The sequence below is a fragment of the Podarcis muralis genome, chromosome 6 (genome assembly GCF_964188315.1).
Source record: "Podarcis muralis chromosome 6, rPodMur119.hap1.1, whole genome shotgun sequence".
Lineage (NCBI taxonomy): Eukaryota > Metazoa > Chordata > Lepidosauria > Squamata > Lacertidae > Podarcis > Podarcis muralis.
The window spans coordinates 27,679,306-27,696,067 of NC_135660.1; the positions used below are offsets into that span (position 1 = coordinate 27,679,306).

General features: G+C 40.2%; 1 protein-coding gene across 4 annotated transcripts in view; it reads left to right on the top strand.

Annotated features, from left to right (window-relative positions):
• The first annotated feature begins 2,314 nt into the window (after window positions 1-2,314).
• The window catches only part of ATR (ATR checkpoint kinase), a 53,224-nt gene continuing 38,776 nt past the window's right edge, over window positions 2,315-16,762 (top strand). Inside the window, exons 1-10 of one of the 4 annotated variants that reach the window (XM_028731201.2) lie at window positions 2,315-2,471; window positions 4,308-4,399; window positions 5,112-5,261; window positions 7,459-8,348; window positions 8,937-9,127; window positions 10,710-10,898; window positions 11,267-11,487; window positions 13,350-13,502; window positions 14,576-14,777; window positions 15,542-15,798. In XM_028731201.2, coding sequence (XP_028587034.2) covers window positions 2,413-2,471; window positions 4,308-4,399; window positions 5,112-5,261; window positions 7,459-8,348; window positions 8,937-9,127; window positions 10,710-10,898; window positions 11,267-11,487; window positions 13,350-13,502; window positions 14,576-14,777; window positions 15,542-15,798 — 2,404 coding nt within the window. In that variant the 5' untranslated portion in view covers window positions 2,315-2,412. The remainder of the gene's footprint in view (window positions 2,472-4,307; window positions 4,400-5,111; window positions 5,262-7,458; window positions 8,349-8,936; window positions 9,128-10,709; window positions 10,899-11,266; window positions 11,488-13,349; window positions 13,503-14,575; window positions 14,778-15,541; window positions 15,799-16,762) is intronic. The other 3 variants (XM_028731200.2, XM_028731199.2, XM_028731203.2) reach the window with 3 other exon arrangements.

Below are 16,762 nucleotides of genomic sequence, written 5' to 3' on the forward strand. Positions count from 1 at the left end.
TTTGTCGTTATGGGATCAAATTCCAGAGATTATCAGTGTGCTTAAAAAAAAAAAAAAAGAGTGAGAGAGATAAATTGATTATCGCAGAGTTCTGAAGAACTGGCTACTGAGTGTTTGGTTGGCGATTTTGCACAGGTTCCCCCCCCCCCCGCGCGCGCTGCAATCCATGCGATTTAAGATGCTAAACAGTGCAATCCCATGCACGTTTACTCAGTGGGATTTACTCTCTAAGAGGCGGGGTTTTTTTATAGTATTGCAGCCCAGGGCTACAATTCCTTTTGTATACTTGCTTGGAAGTGGAATTACTCATGAGCCAACACAGATAAAGATCCCTCTGCACCACTGATCGCTTCAGTTTTGTTAAATTTATGATGCCTGAAATAATATTTTTATATACTGTAATATTTACTATATTTTGTTATGTGTCACGCAAAGTAAATAGCACTCATGATCCAGAGCATATTTTCCCGCCCAAATCTTTAAACTTGAAACACACCTAAAAAGATTCTAGGTTTTCCTGCACCATGTGCTTTTATCTAGTTGTGAATTATGATACCCAGGTCCAATGAAAAAATAAACTATTGAAATACTAAGCATAATTATTTCTAAGTGAGCATGGATAGGATGCGACTCCTGTCCTCAACTATAATCCCATAGGACATCATGTCTGAATATAAAAAGAACAGAAATCAAACCAAAGTGTCACCCCCCTATTTATTTACATCTGGAAAGAAACTATTTTGAGTAGAGTTGTACAAGCACATCAGGGATGATAGTACCAGTATGGTTTTGGGATTATACTAGGATGACCAAGATTCACATTCCTACTTCCCATTTCTCAGCCTATCCCACCTCACAGGGCTGTTGAGAGGATAAAATGAAGTGGGGATGATGCATGTTCATGCCTTGAGCTCTTTGGAGGTAAGTGGGATATACCTGTAATAATAGAAGCTAGTTAAAATTCATCCAGAGTCAGTGCTATATTAGGAAGATTAAGTGCAGCTGTCACTAAGAACCATGCATCAAGAACTTCTATATGCAAGGTAGCTTAGGGTGAAAGAGAAACTCTGAGGTTTCCAACAGGATTCTTACCTGTATTCAGCGTGATAGCATACATTGCTCGTTAGTTAACATTCATATTCCAAGAGGCGTGGAAGGTGTATAGTTATATAAGAGCCTGTTGGATCGGCCCAATGGACTATCTAGTCCAGCATGCTGTGTTCTCATGGTGGCCACCCAGATATTAGTGCAAAGCCTACAGACAGAATTCAAGCACAAGAGCATTCTAGAAGTTGGATCCCGGAGAGATTGATAAACTCTGGCAAAATGTGGGACTGAATGAATTAACTGCTGATCTGCAGTATTTGCAGGCTCTTCAGATAAGGCACGGTGTGTGAACCAGGTCTGTTGAGGCCTGGGCCTGCTAGAAACAGCTTTACATGCCAGAACTCAAGTATGACACACAAATTAATTGACAGGAACACACAGGGCTTTTCTTACGGTTTAATCATTACCAACCTCCACCCCACACCCCAAGGTGCGGGATCAAGGCCTCTGAGGGCAGAGACGGGTGTGATTTCCAGGAAGGCCTCGGATCTGCACGCGCCACAGGCTAATATCTCGTGGACTCCGGTGACCTTGGGCTGGATTCAGCCAAGCACTGCTCAGAGTAGAGCCGCTGGAATTATTGAACCAAAGCGAGATGTGTCCTTGAACTTCAGTGGGTCGAACCTGAGTAGCCTATTCATTGCTTTTAAAAAATAATTTATTTTTTTTGCATTTTCAGGTCTGAAATCCCTTAAAGATGAGAAACACGTGTTGCTTAGTTTTTTTTACATGCAGCCCTTTCAGCAAGACCTGAAGTCTTTTCGCATGCAGCAGTTGCACAACCCGTCAGCAGGGGTGCAACCCCAGCAAGGCGCAGGGTTTCGGCCCCAACCGGCTGTGGGATTAAATAGTGTGACTCTTTGCGTGCTTTCTCAGAAATAAGCCCGCTGCGCACTTCCAGCACTTGCCCCGGGTAGGGGGAAGCAAAGGCGCGTGCGTAGAACATCGCAGTGGAATTAATTTTGGTGTAATATGCATGCAAGAGCGGGTTGTTAAATAGCTAAATGCTACAATGATGCTGCAAAATGTTCTCCCTGCTTCCCGCTTGCACGGAGAAAAGCAATTAATTTAATGTCAGCCCATCTATCCCTGCGTTGTTTTGGCCGAGGAAGGTCCTTGACTGCAGCGCGGCGTCGAAGTCCCTACTGTAAGCTGCCCTGCACAGCAGCAAAAAGAGGGCGGTACTAAACGCCTTTCCAGGAAGTTTGCCTCCTACCAGCCGCCGTCCTGCTTCCGCGGGAGCCATGCGAAGTCGAAAGTGAGCTGGCGGGAGACGCGTCGGAAGAAAACAGAGAGGCAGGCGCAATGGCAGATCAGAGCCTGGAAATGGCTTCTATGATTCCTGCCCTCAAGGAACTGGGCAGGTAGGTCTCAGGCCAAGCTGCTGGAGTAGGAAATGTCCCCCTTTCTTTGCTTGCTTGCTTCTCCCGTGCCCCTAATTTTACTTCTCCCCAGGGAGCCAAGCAGAGTCAATACATTTATTGACCCCATTTTAACATCACAACAACCCTGTGAGGTAGGCTAGGCTGGGAGAAGGTGATGAACCCTGTAATGGTAGAGAGATACTAGAGGCCTCGGACAGACCTAGCACTAAATTGCAATTCCCATGACAGTTAGAACTAGTATAGAACAGATGTGGCCTTGTTCCGTCCCTCATTCCTTTTCCTGCCAAGTAGCCAAACCAGTGCTTTTTTTCTTTAAAAAACGTTAAGGGTACTCTCAATTTGACTTTAACAAAAGTACAAAGATTCACAAAATGTTTAGGGGTATGCGTACCCCTGCGTCCCTCCGGGGGGCGGGGGGAAAGCACTGAGCAAAACGTTATTATACCTGTGGGTCTCAATGCATTAGTGATTCTCAGGCGTTTGAAGCTGGAACCCCGATCCCCGATTTAAGCTGGCAAGGAATAAATGTAGGTGCCCCTTTAGTTTCCATCGTGGAACCACAATTGATCCTCCAGCAACAGAGAAAGTGTCTCCGCTGGCGGGGGGGGGGGGGGGAAGAGTAGCTTTCTAGGTAGACTCTGATAGTGTAATTTCATTTCCAATTACAATAATTAAGTGCTAATTACCTCCAGCCCCTCCCCACTTTCGCTTGGTGTGTTCCCCCAGTTTGACCAGTCAAGAACAGCAAGTTTCTGGTTATTTCATACTTAAGCTGCTTTACTTGTAAAAGTAAATAATTTAAACACCTGTCAGAACTCTTTCCACCTGCTACTTTATTTCTTTGACTTGAGCACCTTTTAAAAAAACCCAACAGCTATATTTCCATACTAATATATAATACTTCCATCATTGGAAAACTTCACTCCCATTAATTTTGCAGTATAAATGATTCTGTTTTTCAATTATGTTTCAGTGAGATTCTCCTTGCAATACATGCCTGGATTAAAAAAAACCAGACCTTTTATTCTCCTCTTTCATATTTCAAAGAAGATTTTAATTAGCCAAAGTCTGCCCTGACATGAAATAAATCTGTACCAGGCCTTTCCCTGCATGAAGTAATACTGTTATGCCCTGCTTTTGCTACTGGAAAATTGTTAGCACTTTTTACTGCCCAACTGAATGGCTGTTTTCTCATTTGACCCCTCCATCCCCCCCATCAGCTATGAATAAGCTTGGCTAACACAGCACATTTAATGTCTACTCAGAAATAGGTCCTGTTGAATTCAGTAGGGCTTAGTCTGTGTAAAGTGGGGTTACATCTACAGCCTTAGATCTAATCAATGACCCTTATTCTTTTTACCATTATGTAGAGACTAAACACAAAATTTGAAGGTGCTGTACTCCTTTGAAATTCTTCACAGTCTGATTGAGATTTAGGCATCTTGGATAACTTGGTGCCAACTGAGAAATAATTTGCTAGTAAAAAAAAAGAAATTGAAGTTCTTCCCCAGTAAGATTTCAGGGAAAGTTGGTGTTGTGTCTGATATTAAAGATTCTAATAGTTGCCTTGTGCAAAGACTCTTAAATTGTTAAAATAACGTATTTAAGCAGAAACACAGATGCAATTTTTTTTAAAAAAAATATTTTATTAAGTTTTCTTTCAGATATTCAGAAATTTACAGAATAAAAAGTAGAAAGTAAAAGTAAGAAAAAGAAAGTATACATAAATTCCAACTTTCCAAAATACTTTAACAATTCCAATCGGACTTCCCCACATCTTCCGAATGCAACTTTTAAAACAATTCTTATTTCCAGGGCTACTCCAGAGGAATACAATACAGTGGTACAGAAGCCAAGACAAATACTCTGCCAGTTCATTGATCGGATCCTTGTGGATGTAGATGTTGGTAAGTAAAGGTACTAAAAATAAGGCCCCTTTAGTATTTAGAGCCTAAATACTAAAAGGGTCATATTTTGAAAATCTGAAAAAGGGCAATCCCTGCATGATATCTGACCCCCATTGACCTATTCCCAAATATTGATGAGTGGGCAATTCTCAAATAAGCCTTCTGATAGAATATGCATATTGGGGCAACTAATGCAATTCAAATGGGGAGGGGAGATACCCTTTTGGAGTGGAATGGGAGATTAACTTTCCTCCAGTGTGAAAGAGTAGTTTGAGGGGGCATTTTAAATAAGCTTTTCACTGACACAGCCAATTTTGCTTAATATTATTTGTTACAATTACTGTATCAGGTTTTGGTTGGTGATAAATATGTGTGATCCATAGACTTGCAGCTTAGTATGTGAGTTTTAAAGAGAAACAAAAATAATTCAGGCATTTCAACAAACCATTGTTGTGATGAGATTAAGCAAACCTGAGCTTCAGGTTTCTGTGCTCCTGTTTCTCCTCCTTTATGAAGAAGGTAAGTCACTGTAGCACTGAAGAAATTATGAAAGCATTCTCTTTACCATGTTTAGCAAACCTTGAAAAGTATGAAATTCATTTTTAAGAATACATTATTGCAGTTCAGGATTGTTTGTTGCAGCACAGCAAATGTTAAATTTGTCTTGGAACAGGTTTACTGTGGCATAACACGAGTCTTGTTTTCTTTTCAGTGGCTTTAGAACTTGTTAAGAAAACCGAGTCTCAGCCAAGCTCGATGATGTTGCTTGATTTTATTCTGCATATCATGAAATCATCCCCGCTTGTATTTGTAAATATAACTGTACCTCATCAAGAAAGTGTCACTGATTCAAGCTGTATCGGTGAGTTTATTTTAAAACCCTTGGAATTCGGTATGGTAAATTATGTTACAACAGTGTGCACCGCAGGTACTGATTTCTTCTTTACATTGACCCAGTTCAGATCGCACTCTAAACCATAATTTAGTGTGATGAGAGCAAGCTGCAGTAAACCTTGGGCTTGTGCGCTCACAAACATCCTTCTCTTCTCCAGCACAGCCATGAGGAAGAGTTCAGAAGGTTTTCACTTCCATATCTGCTTAACCACAGCTTATTGTTTTGTTCGAAGTGACTAACTGGTTAATTATGGTTTGTTTGATGGTTAGACCTGGATTCAAATACTAATTTGGCAATGGATTCACTTAAGCAAGTCATGGGATGGTTGTCAGGGTCATTGACAAGGAACTGTTATTTACTTCCTTGAAGTTCAGAACAAGGCAGAATACAGTCATACCTCGGGATAAAAACACTTCAGGATAAGTATTTTTGGTTTGCACTCCACGGCGACCCAGAAGTAACGGAGCGTGATACTTCTGGGTTTCACCGCTCGCACATGCGCAGACGGTCAAAATGACATCACGCGCATGCACGAAAGCAGCGAAACGCGACCTGTACACGTGCAGACGCGCTGTGGCGTCTTACATTCCATTCGGGATGCGAACGGGGCTCCGGAACGGATCCTGTTCGCATCCTGAGATACCGCTGTACCATTTTTACTGCATATGTAACTGCAAATTGTAATAACCCCTTAGGTACTTAAAATAAGAACTTAGGAAGCTGTCTCATACTGAGTCAGCTCATCTAGCTCAATATTGTCTACACTGGATGGCAGCATCTCTACTAGACAGAGCTACCTCCTAGCCCTAAATTGATATACCACAGATTGAACTCAGGACCCTCTGCATGCAAAGCAGATGCTCTACCGCTGATTACGATTTTAATCTTGTACTACTTGCTTGTGAGTAAGCCCCATTGAACCCAATGAGATTTACTTCTGAGTTATATATACCTAGGATTGCTCCTGTCAGTAAGGTGTACAGCCTAACTTCAGTGTCCTCAGTTTGAATTTTTTTTTCTTGTGAAATATTATGTGCTTTAAAATGGACAGTATGGAAAAATCAAAGGTTTTAAACAGTGAAAATTTCATTTTTGTGAGACTTGAATTTGGTGCAGTTTAATATTTTTTCAGAGAACTTTCAGGATTATGTTACACACTTCTTTGAGGTCATAGCAGAGAGCTGTGGTCTAATGTGCCACTGGTAAATACTTAGATTGAAAGATGGACTCAGAAAAGGAACTGCGTTGCATCTGACTGATGCTTCATTTTTATGTTTGAAATCAAGACAACCAACCACACCCTAAGCCCACCCCCAACCTCTCTCACCACCAAGGACATACAACAAGTGAATAGTAAGAGAACCCATACAAATAACACTGACACGCCCCCACTAAGTAGAATAACAGAAGCATAACCACCCCACAACACTCGCCCCTCCCCACCCCTTTTTTCTTTTCCTTTTCTTCTTCTTCTTCTTCTTCTTCTTCTTCTTCTTCTTCTTCTTCTTCTTCTTCTTCTTCTTCTTAATTGTTTAAACCAATTCATAAACCAAGAGCAGTAATAATGAAACATGTGTTGTAGATATTTTTCCACATTTATTATGCTATTTTTGTGATATACAAACAACATGAGAAAACTTGGTATACTTGTTTGTATAATATTATTCTTGTTTATAACCCCACCCCCCAAAAAAACTTTGACTGAGACACCTTTGTTTTCTAGAGTCCTCTTAACTAATATTTATTTCTATTAATAGACTGCTTTTCTGAAAAAAAGCTTCCATTGTATACAGAAAGATCTCTCTCTCTCTCTCTCTCTCTCTCTCTCTCTCTCTCTCTCACACACACACACACACACACACACACACACACGTATTAAAACAAATAATAAAATAAAGTTTAAAAATCAACAGAACCAAAAGTGGTCAGCAGGAATGTAACAACTCCAAACCAAACTTGGAGGGGGAAATGAAACTACAGCTGTGCAAAGCCCAATGAAGCAACACTTGTTTTACTGATCATTGGAACATCTTTAAGGTGCATCATGTGCTACAAGATTTGCAGCCTGCTCATGTACCAGTTTACCCAAAAGTAAGTTACATTGTATTCAAAGTGAGCATAGGACTAAAATCTTAATATTTTCTCTCTCTGTTTCTTCTTCTAGAATTTAGCTACTGGATCACAGCAAGGCTTTTGAGAGTTGCTGCCGCCCCAAACTGCCAGATTTTGCACGAGAACATCAGTACTGTAGTTTGTTCCTTACTATGCCTTTTCAAAGTCAAGAACTGTGCCATATTCGACTTACTGACGAGAGAATTGCTGCATCTTCTTCAAGATCTTATTTTACTCCATGAAAGAAATGTGTCAGTGCACTTCCAGCAGGCTTCATTGAGCTGGCCTGTGACTGTGAAAAGGTTTTCATGCAACCCCAATGTACCCCTGGGCTCTTTAAGTTCTGTCCAACTACAGTTAACGGGCATGAGAAATGTAGAATGCTTGGAGGTAACTCTGATGGGGATTCTTACTGAGATAGTTTCTTACGTGTTTTTTAAACCACAAGATGTGACCCTTTGGGCAACAGGGTGCTCCTTGTTGGAGTACGGTACTCCAAAAGTTAAAGTTTTGAGCATGAAATTCCTAACAGAATTGGTGCAGCTTGGAGGGCCTCCAGAAGAGCTAGCCAGCAGTTTCTTCTCAGTTTTGGGGAGTATGTTGCAGTTCCTCCTTGAAATGGACGCTGAAGAGCTGGAACTATATGAGGAACCCTTGTTAATATTGGTGAGAACCCTGTTTCCTTTTGAAACGCATTCCTATCGGAACATTGAGCCTCTTTATCTAAACACACTCCTGGAGAAGCTCCATGTGTTGTTTGAAGCTGATGTGCTGAGGCTTCTTCAGTCTGAGAAGATGAAAGGAGTGCTATGCCACATACTGCAGTATTTCATGAAGTTTGTGCCAGCTGGATATGAATCTGCTGTTCCAGTTAGAAAGACCTGTATTAACAGCATCTGCAGATCTTTTTTCGCGGTAGTTGGAAGCCAGGTGGAGCAGGAGGTGAGTTGTATGGAAAAAACAACAACAATGAAAAATTTGCTTGGTGGCTTAGGTTGAAGGGCACAGATTTTAAGACACAGGGGGAGTGGGATATATTTTCAGAGAACGCTCAAACATAGGAACATAGGCCAAGTCAAATCATTGGTCCCTCCAGCTCAGTGTTGTTTGCATTACTGTTATGGGTCTCTAAGTGATAGCAAGATTCTCATCAGTTTTATTCCATATGGTGGGGTTTTATTTCGTATTTACAGATATCTCTCCCTGTGACATCTAGATTTCAGATTTGGTGTAATTATTTAATACGTTTAGTTGGATATACTATTTTTACTTGTCTCTGTGGTTCCGTAAAAAATCGACAAGTAGTAACAATAAATTTAAAAAACCCCAATAATAAAAACAGGCTTTAAAACAGCAGACAACAAAATTATCAAAGATCAAACCAACAGCTTAAAAAGCAAATGTACATAATGTCTGGGTATGTGTAGCAAGGCAACGAAAGTATGATTTTTATGGTCACACACACACACACCCCCCATTTCATAAAGTTCTGCAGCATTATTGAGGTGTGTCTGTGTTTATCTTCCTTAGTATCTGCTGAGTCCGCTTTATGCAGCCTTGGTGACAGAAGCAGAAGAGATCATTCAGGAGCTGCAGTGTAGCAAGAATCCAGAGACATCTGATACTGATGGAGGAAGCAGCAGTAGTGATGAAGTTCCAGAAAAAAGACCGCGTCTCAGTCTATCCTTAAAGCACCCTAAGAAGTCAGCAGCTCTACCAGAGTATGATGGTTCACTTAGTAATTTCTAGAGAATTGTAGCTAATAATGCAATAAGCAATTGATGGAATTGATGTGGTCTTGAAAGCCTTGTCTTCACTTCTGCTTTAGCTATGCTTTCAATTATGCTATACAGTGGATTGCTCCTGCATTTCCCCCCGTCCATATAGGCTGGGATACCGTGACTAGAATAAAACACAAGGATGGTTTGGGGGAAAACACAAATGCAGCAGCCTTACTTGCCAAAATTGTATAATGCTTCAGTGCGGCAGCATAATTTAGCAGCTTAAACTCATGTATTCTAATGTAATATTTCCTTGCATTTTGAACATTAAGATATACATCAATTTCTAAGGAAATTAAGTGTGTGTGTGTGTGTGTGTGTGTGTGTGTGTGTGTGTATATATATATATATATATATATATATATATATATATATATATATATATAAATAAAAACCAAACAGTTATTCTTCAGGCTGTCAAAATGAAAACTATGTGATAATCACACAAGGGCATATGAATTTACACAGAGTGAAGCAATAAACTTAAAAAAGGGAGGAAACAAAGCAGAGTTTTTATAATGGAGCAAAAGGGAAAAAAAGGTTGAATATTATCCTGATGTTGCAAAATATCACAAAAGGAAACCAATTTTCAACCAACTTGTTTTTCTATTGAGTATTAGACAAACTTAGCTTATACGCCACACTTTTTTTGACCAACCCACAATCGGTTGAAAATTGCTTTCCCCTCAATTTCCTATGATGTATGTCAGTATACTTTTTTAATTATCATGTATCATGGTAAGGAGTAAATATCTGGTTCAATTTAGCTATTTTCTCCTAATGTTTTTCCACATTCAGGGTTGTATTCAATGTTAGTCCTACTCAGAGAAGATCTATTGGGTTGTATACAATGAAATTATCTCATTAGTGTAATAAGTTTCATTTGCACAATGCATCCCTACGTGCTTCCAAATCTGTTCTGGGCATTCCTCCCAGCACTGCGGAGCAGATTTGGGGTGGGGGGTGGTGAAGGCGTATAGGGAGAGGAGAGAGAGGAGGAGTTCTGTTGTGCAAGCAGAATTTCTTGCAGTAATGAGCCAATTTTGTTGGATGCAACCATTTTAAATTAACGGATGTTACAAACAGGTTCATTAATTTAAGTGGGTCTATTCTGAATAGGACTAACATTGGATACATCTGTCAGTTTGTACTGTATAGCACGAGTGCTCCCCCCCTAAAAAAGTGTTTAGGGGTGCTCTCATTTCCCTACTCATATTGAAATATGGCCCCTCAATGAGGCCAAACATAGATTCACAAAATGTTTAGGGGTATGCATCCCCCAGAAAGACACTGTATAGCACCACACAAATTTCTTTTTAAAGGGATAGCTCAATCAGTAGAGCATGGGACTCCTAATCTCAAGGACATGGGTTCAAGACCCGCATTGGGCAAAATATTTCTGCATTGCAGGGGATTGGACTAAATGACCTTTGTGGTCCCTTCCCACTACAAATTCTATGATTCTAAAACATTCTTATTTTATAACATTATTTGCATTGTTCTAAAATTGATTGGTTTGTAGCCCCGGTCCTGTGAATATGAAAATGAAGAGCACACTGTGGAGCGCTATAATCAAGAAAGTAGAATCTCTCCTCTTGCTTTTGGAACAAGACCTTCCTCCGGTGGAATTTCTACAAAGCATAGAAGGAATTGCTTTAATAATTCAACTAGGTGTCCTGTGCACAGTGCATTCTACACAAAATTTCAGCAGGTAAAATTACCGGTCTTTGTAAACTACAAAGTTATAATGACAGTGGATTTGTTGACCAGACACTGTACCAAAACTCACCCTGCTCATTGGTAGGTCAGCCTTTGAGTTGGCTAAAAGGTATTTTTAAAACATGCTCTTCCACATAGCATAAATCTAGATCTTTTGTGTGGGAGAGGGCTTTGAGTGCATTTTGAAGATTTGGACATGTGGCAGAGCTGTAAAATGGATTGTGTTGTGTAAGGATTCTTTGCAGATCTGAGAAGTGATTAGACACCGTTCTTGAGCTGTGAGAACAGCAGTTGACTGAAATCAAACATGTCATATGATTAAGCCATTTCAGTAACCAGCTGACTTCTTTTCTTTAACAGCATACACCATCAAGTTGGTTTACGCAACCATAAACATAATAATACTGTTTGGCCTTCAGAATCAGGGGAGCATGTCCAGTTAACCTGGATATCATCAGAATTTATCATGAGAGCACTTAAAGCTTGTTGGAAGCTTTTAGATCCTGCTTCACGGATAGTTGACCTAGAACCGGTGATTCAAAGAGTCGTGAAAATAATTGATGCTTTACTTTATATGCAAGGTAAGATGCCATTTAACGTAATAACACTTGTTAACAAATGATACACTTCTGAAAAAAAGCTGTTATTTAACTAATAAAGGATAAATGGTGCAATTAGTTCTCATAGAACATTGTTCAATTTGGTTGTATACTTCTTGATTTTTGTTTATTGTTTATGACTACCTTTGCTATGTTTGTAGCTGTGTAAATTTTTATATGTTGTAAGCTGCCTTGAGCATAGTTTTAACTCTAGAAAGGCGGCATACAAATAATATGATTGATGGATTGATTGTGTTGTCATAATTAAATTGACAATATAATCAAAGAAGTAAAGAAAGGATAGGAAAATGCTGAGAATTTGCTGCAACTGCCAGATAGAATTGCTATATTAAATTGTAATGGTTCGGGAAACAGAAGCATGATAGTTTTGCAATAAGAGAGAATAATTTTTTGAGAACACTAAATGTTTAAGGCTGATACCAGAAATAAATTAATGTTTATAATCTTTTGAACAAAAGTATATACAGTCTTTGAATTTACTAATTGATGATGGTATTTACTGCTTAGCAACTAATTTGTATCTCACTGGACAATGTAAAACTAAGCAGCTGTGCAAAATCCCCTATTATTATTATTATTATTATTATTATTATTATTATTTATTTATTTACTTTTTTCACTCATGAAACGCTTCCCATGAAGCATCCTGAAACATATAGAAACATATATAGAATAATTGCATAAAAACAAGAGTGTGTATATTCACACACACAATTTAAAACTCCACCACCACACATATAAAATCAATACAGTTCCAGTACAGATACTTTTATTCTGATTTGGGTCATTTGTCTATTTAGCCCAGATCTGTCTGCTCTGACAGACAGCTGGTTTCTAAAGTCTTTAGTCAGAGGTCTTCATAGTGTAACTAGGATGCTTTCATCTTAATGTGCCAGGGATTAAATTTGAGACTTGAGGCATGGCAAGTATGTGGTCTGGCACTGTGGTCAGTGCCAATCAGAAGGTCAGCAGTTCAAATCCCCACGACAGAGTGAGCTCCTGTTGCTCTGTCCCAGTTCCTGCCAACCTAGCAATTCGAAAGCATCTTTAAAAAGTGAGTCCAATTGTTGTGTAGTGCCTATGCCTTGCGTACATAAATTATCTGTGAGCCTGCAGTTCTTGGCATTTTACTCTTTAAGTGAAAGTGAGTAAAAGACAATGATTTTTTTTAAAAAAAGAAGCTGTTTTTACTTGCCATTTTCCATACTATTTGCACACTTCAAAAATTTTCTGCTAGGTTCATTTTAATATCAAGCAAGCATATTTGCTGTACTCCTTTCGGTGCCTGATAAAAACAATCTTGTTTAGACAAGGCTACCCAGATGCTTATAAACATGAGGAAATTTTAATCCATTTAAGTATTTTAACCTTTGTTTAAACCACAGAGCCTATGGCTTGCTGATCAGAAGGCCAGCAGTTCGAATCCCCACAACGGGGTGAGCTCCCATTGCTCGGTCCCTGCTCCTGCCAACCTAGCAGTTCGAAAGCACACCAGTGCAAGTAGATAAATAGGTACCGCTCTGGCGGGAAGGTAAATGGCATTTCCGTGTGCTCTGGTTTCTGTCACGGTGTCCCATTGTGCCAGAAGCGGTTTAGTCATGCTGGCCATATGACTCGGAAAGCTGTCAGTGGACAAACACTGGCTCCCTCGGCCTGAAAAGCGAGATGAGCGTCACACCCTTTGACTGGACTTAACCACCCAGGGGTCCTGTACCTTTACCTTTACCTTTACCTTAACAATGACATGATGCCGTCATTTTATCAGCAATGTAGATCTGTTTCATAAGCCACCTGAATTTGTGTTTGTTTTTTTCCTCTAAAAGTAAAAATCCAGCTTAGCGATGAGATTATTGAAAATTTACTTGGAATACTATGTCTGCCATGGATTTCCAGCTACTCCAGTGACCCTTCATTCAAGTTGCCTGCACTTAATTCAGATCTTCTTGTATTGAGTAAACATACTTCAAGCCATTTTTGTAAGTAAAAAAACCTACATTTTGCTTCGAAATTTATTCATGTTTCCACCCTATCATTCTCCCCAAGGTTTCTAGAAGTGGCTATCAGCAAAGAAAAACAACAGTGGTGATGGAACAACAAAATTTTAAAAAGCAGAACAGTTTACAAAATATGCCAGCGACATTTAAGTTAAAATACAGCCAACACTAAAATGTGTAAAAGGTCTGGGCAAATAGAAAGGGCTTCATCTTAAAAGATATTTAATGTCAGTCCCAGGCAAGTCTCTCAGGAGAGCATTCCAGACTCAGGGTGCCATAGGCGAAAAGGCCCTGTCTTGGGTCATCACCTGACTTACCTCGAAAGATCAAAGTGTTGAGGGATGAGATGAATGCTGAGACTGGTTTATGCATGGAAATAAGGCTGTTCAGAGTGTTTAAAGCTTAGAACCAACACTTTGACTCATGCCTGAAAATGGCCTGGGAGCTGGTGCATTTGTGTTAAGACTGGTGAGGTATGTTCCAGTCTGTTTTCTAACCACACTACTTTCCCCACAACTGAAGCCTCTGTGCCAAGTACACAGAGAGCCCCATGGCCAACATACTGCATTAATACAAATATGATATTGTCAGAGTGTAAATAACTCGCCACTTGCACTTCGATAACTCTGCTGTCCTCTACTGAAAAGAAACTTTCCAGTTTGAATGCTTAAAAGTCCATATACTATTTGTGGAAAATCAAGGATATAATGTGTCCTGACCTGTGTAACCATTTATTTAGCTTTAGCTTTTAAAATATTGGCCTTAATGACTGCAGTATGAAATAATATACAGTTGTGCTTCTGAACTTGCAGCAGTTTGATAATTAGGGGTGTTTATGAGGTGTAAATTTGTTTTCAGTGCTTTATTGATCTATATATTTATTGATGGTGTATGTATATCTTTTGTATGTAATTAGACTTGTATACTGCTTGGAGATTGTTTTTTGTTTTTAGCAAGTGGTTTATAATTTTTTAAAATAAAATATGTGGGTGCCATTTTAAAAAGGCTAGATTGTTGTCCTTACAGTGCTTTTGTATTTTTTTCTTCCCTTTTAGCACCTGAGATTCAGTCGACTTGCGTGTTTCTTCTTTCTCTAATTCCACGAAGATTATTACATCTGAAGTGGAGGGATTCTTTATATCAGCGTACCCTGCAGAGTCCGCATGAAATTATCAGAGCTAACTGTGTTAAAGGGTTTCCTTTCCTGTTACACCAGTCAGATGCAAAATCCTCCACCACTTTGCTTGGATCTTTCCTGTAAGTAGTGGTTGTAATTCCAAATAAAGTTGGGGAAGGGAAGAATGATCTGCCAGCTAATAGATCGTACAAAGACCTTGTCAAATATGAGTGGTGCAGCTGAGGTGGGATATGGTAGAGAGGATGGAAATGTATGACAGGCCATGCTACTTTTTCTGTCGCCTGTATATAGGAAGTGTGTTCCATAACATGAGTGTCTTTGTACCGTGGTACCTCGGGTTAAGTACTTAATTCATTCCGGATGTCCGTTCTTAACCTGAAGCTGTTCTTAACCAGAAGCACCACTTTAGCTAATGGGGCCTCCTGCTGCTGCCGCACTGCCGGAGCAAGGTTTCTGTTCTTATCCTGAAGCAAAGTTCTTAACCTGAAGCACTGTTTCTGGGTTAGCGGAGTCTGTAATCTGAAGTGTATGCAACCTGAAGCGTATGTAACCCGAGGTACCACTGTATTCCTTTTCTGGACCTGCTAGGGTGTCTGGATGCAGCTCCACTAATGCAAGGACTTTTGGCTGTGCAGTAGAACTTCCCTTCCTACTCCTTCCCATCCGCTGCCCTAAATATTTCTGGGATTTTCCGCAACCCTCAGGAGAGGGGTGAGAGAGAGGGCACGTTCTATAGCACAAGCGGAAATCCTTATCTTAACAGAAGTACTTAATTGGACACCACTCTTAGGTTTCTTTTGAAAGTGGTGCATCCAGCAGCATTTACTGTTGTAAGAATAAGGTTATATGTAGAAAAAGCACCGGACCCTTCTTTTTATTTCAGAGACCACATAGGGGATGAATCTCTGTTAGTCCAAAAAGCTTATGCCAGCATCATTGGAAAACTGGCTTGCTGTCTTTCTGGCAACTTCAGTATAAGACCTTCCACAACTAAACCTGGCATCGAGCCCCAAAGTTGTGACATCCTCTGTAGCAAAGTTACCGTGACTTCTTCCGAGCAAATGTGTGCTGTAAGAGCAGATGTCTTTAAGCCATTTTTAAATCTTCTTGAAAGCAATGTAGCCAGTTCAGTCAAGCTTGGTAAGTTCTTTAAACATACACTGTATTATTTTCCTGTCTCTTTTTTGCATGTTGTTTCTGCAGTTATTTTACTTGGTAAACACAACATAATAAAGTGAAGTGCTCTTATTCTATGCGCCAGCCAGTTGTGCCTTCTTTCGGGATTCTCCATTCCATCTCTCTTTGTGGTTTTCAGTTGCCCTCTTTCCCACTCCCGCCCACAAAAGACCCTCAAAATTTTTGTGGCACCTGAGTAGACTGAGTACCCTCAATAATTCTGATTTGGCTACTTAGCTGTCATAGCACCCAAGCTTCCTATTAGCAGGTGTTAAAGTTGATCCAGTGACAGGTATGGAAGCGTGGATGTTTGTGCGGAGTTCCTTGCTTGCAAGAGCTTTATGACCATTCTTCTGGATCAAAGAGTTGATAGGGAGGCACACCTGCAAGGTGTGAAGCATGGCTGGTGAGAAGGATACCTCTTTCTTTGGGAAATGAGAGAGCACCCCAGTGCCTTCTGCAACACGGTCTCATTGCTCACCCTTCCACAGTACAAGAGTCAGTGTGCTGCTTTCAGTGTAGCAGATGCTGTTCTTCTTGGGAAATTGAAATTGATTGAAATACTTTATTGTCACTTGTACAACTTGTATACAGTGAGATTTCACGAGCACCCCCCACTCAGCTCTCTTAATCTTAATTCCCCTCATTTACTGACACACACACACCAAACCCGAAAGTCAGTTGCCCTGTTATCTTTTCATTCAGCAGCCTAACAGCCCACGGATAGAAGCTGTTCTTTACCCTGTTGGTGCGGCTAATCATGCTTCTATATCTTCTGCCTGAGGGCAGGAGATCAAGAAAGTGCCGGCCAGGGTGTGAATCATCCCTGAGACTTTTCCTCACTCTCCTGAGGCAACGTTCTTCCGCTATTTCATCCAGCGGATTCACGGGACAGCCCATAATATCTTGTGCTGTATTCACCACCCTC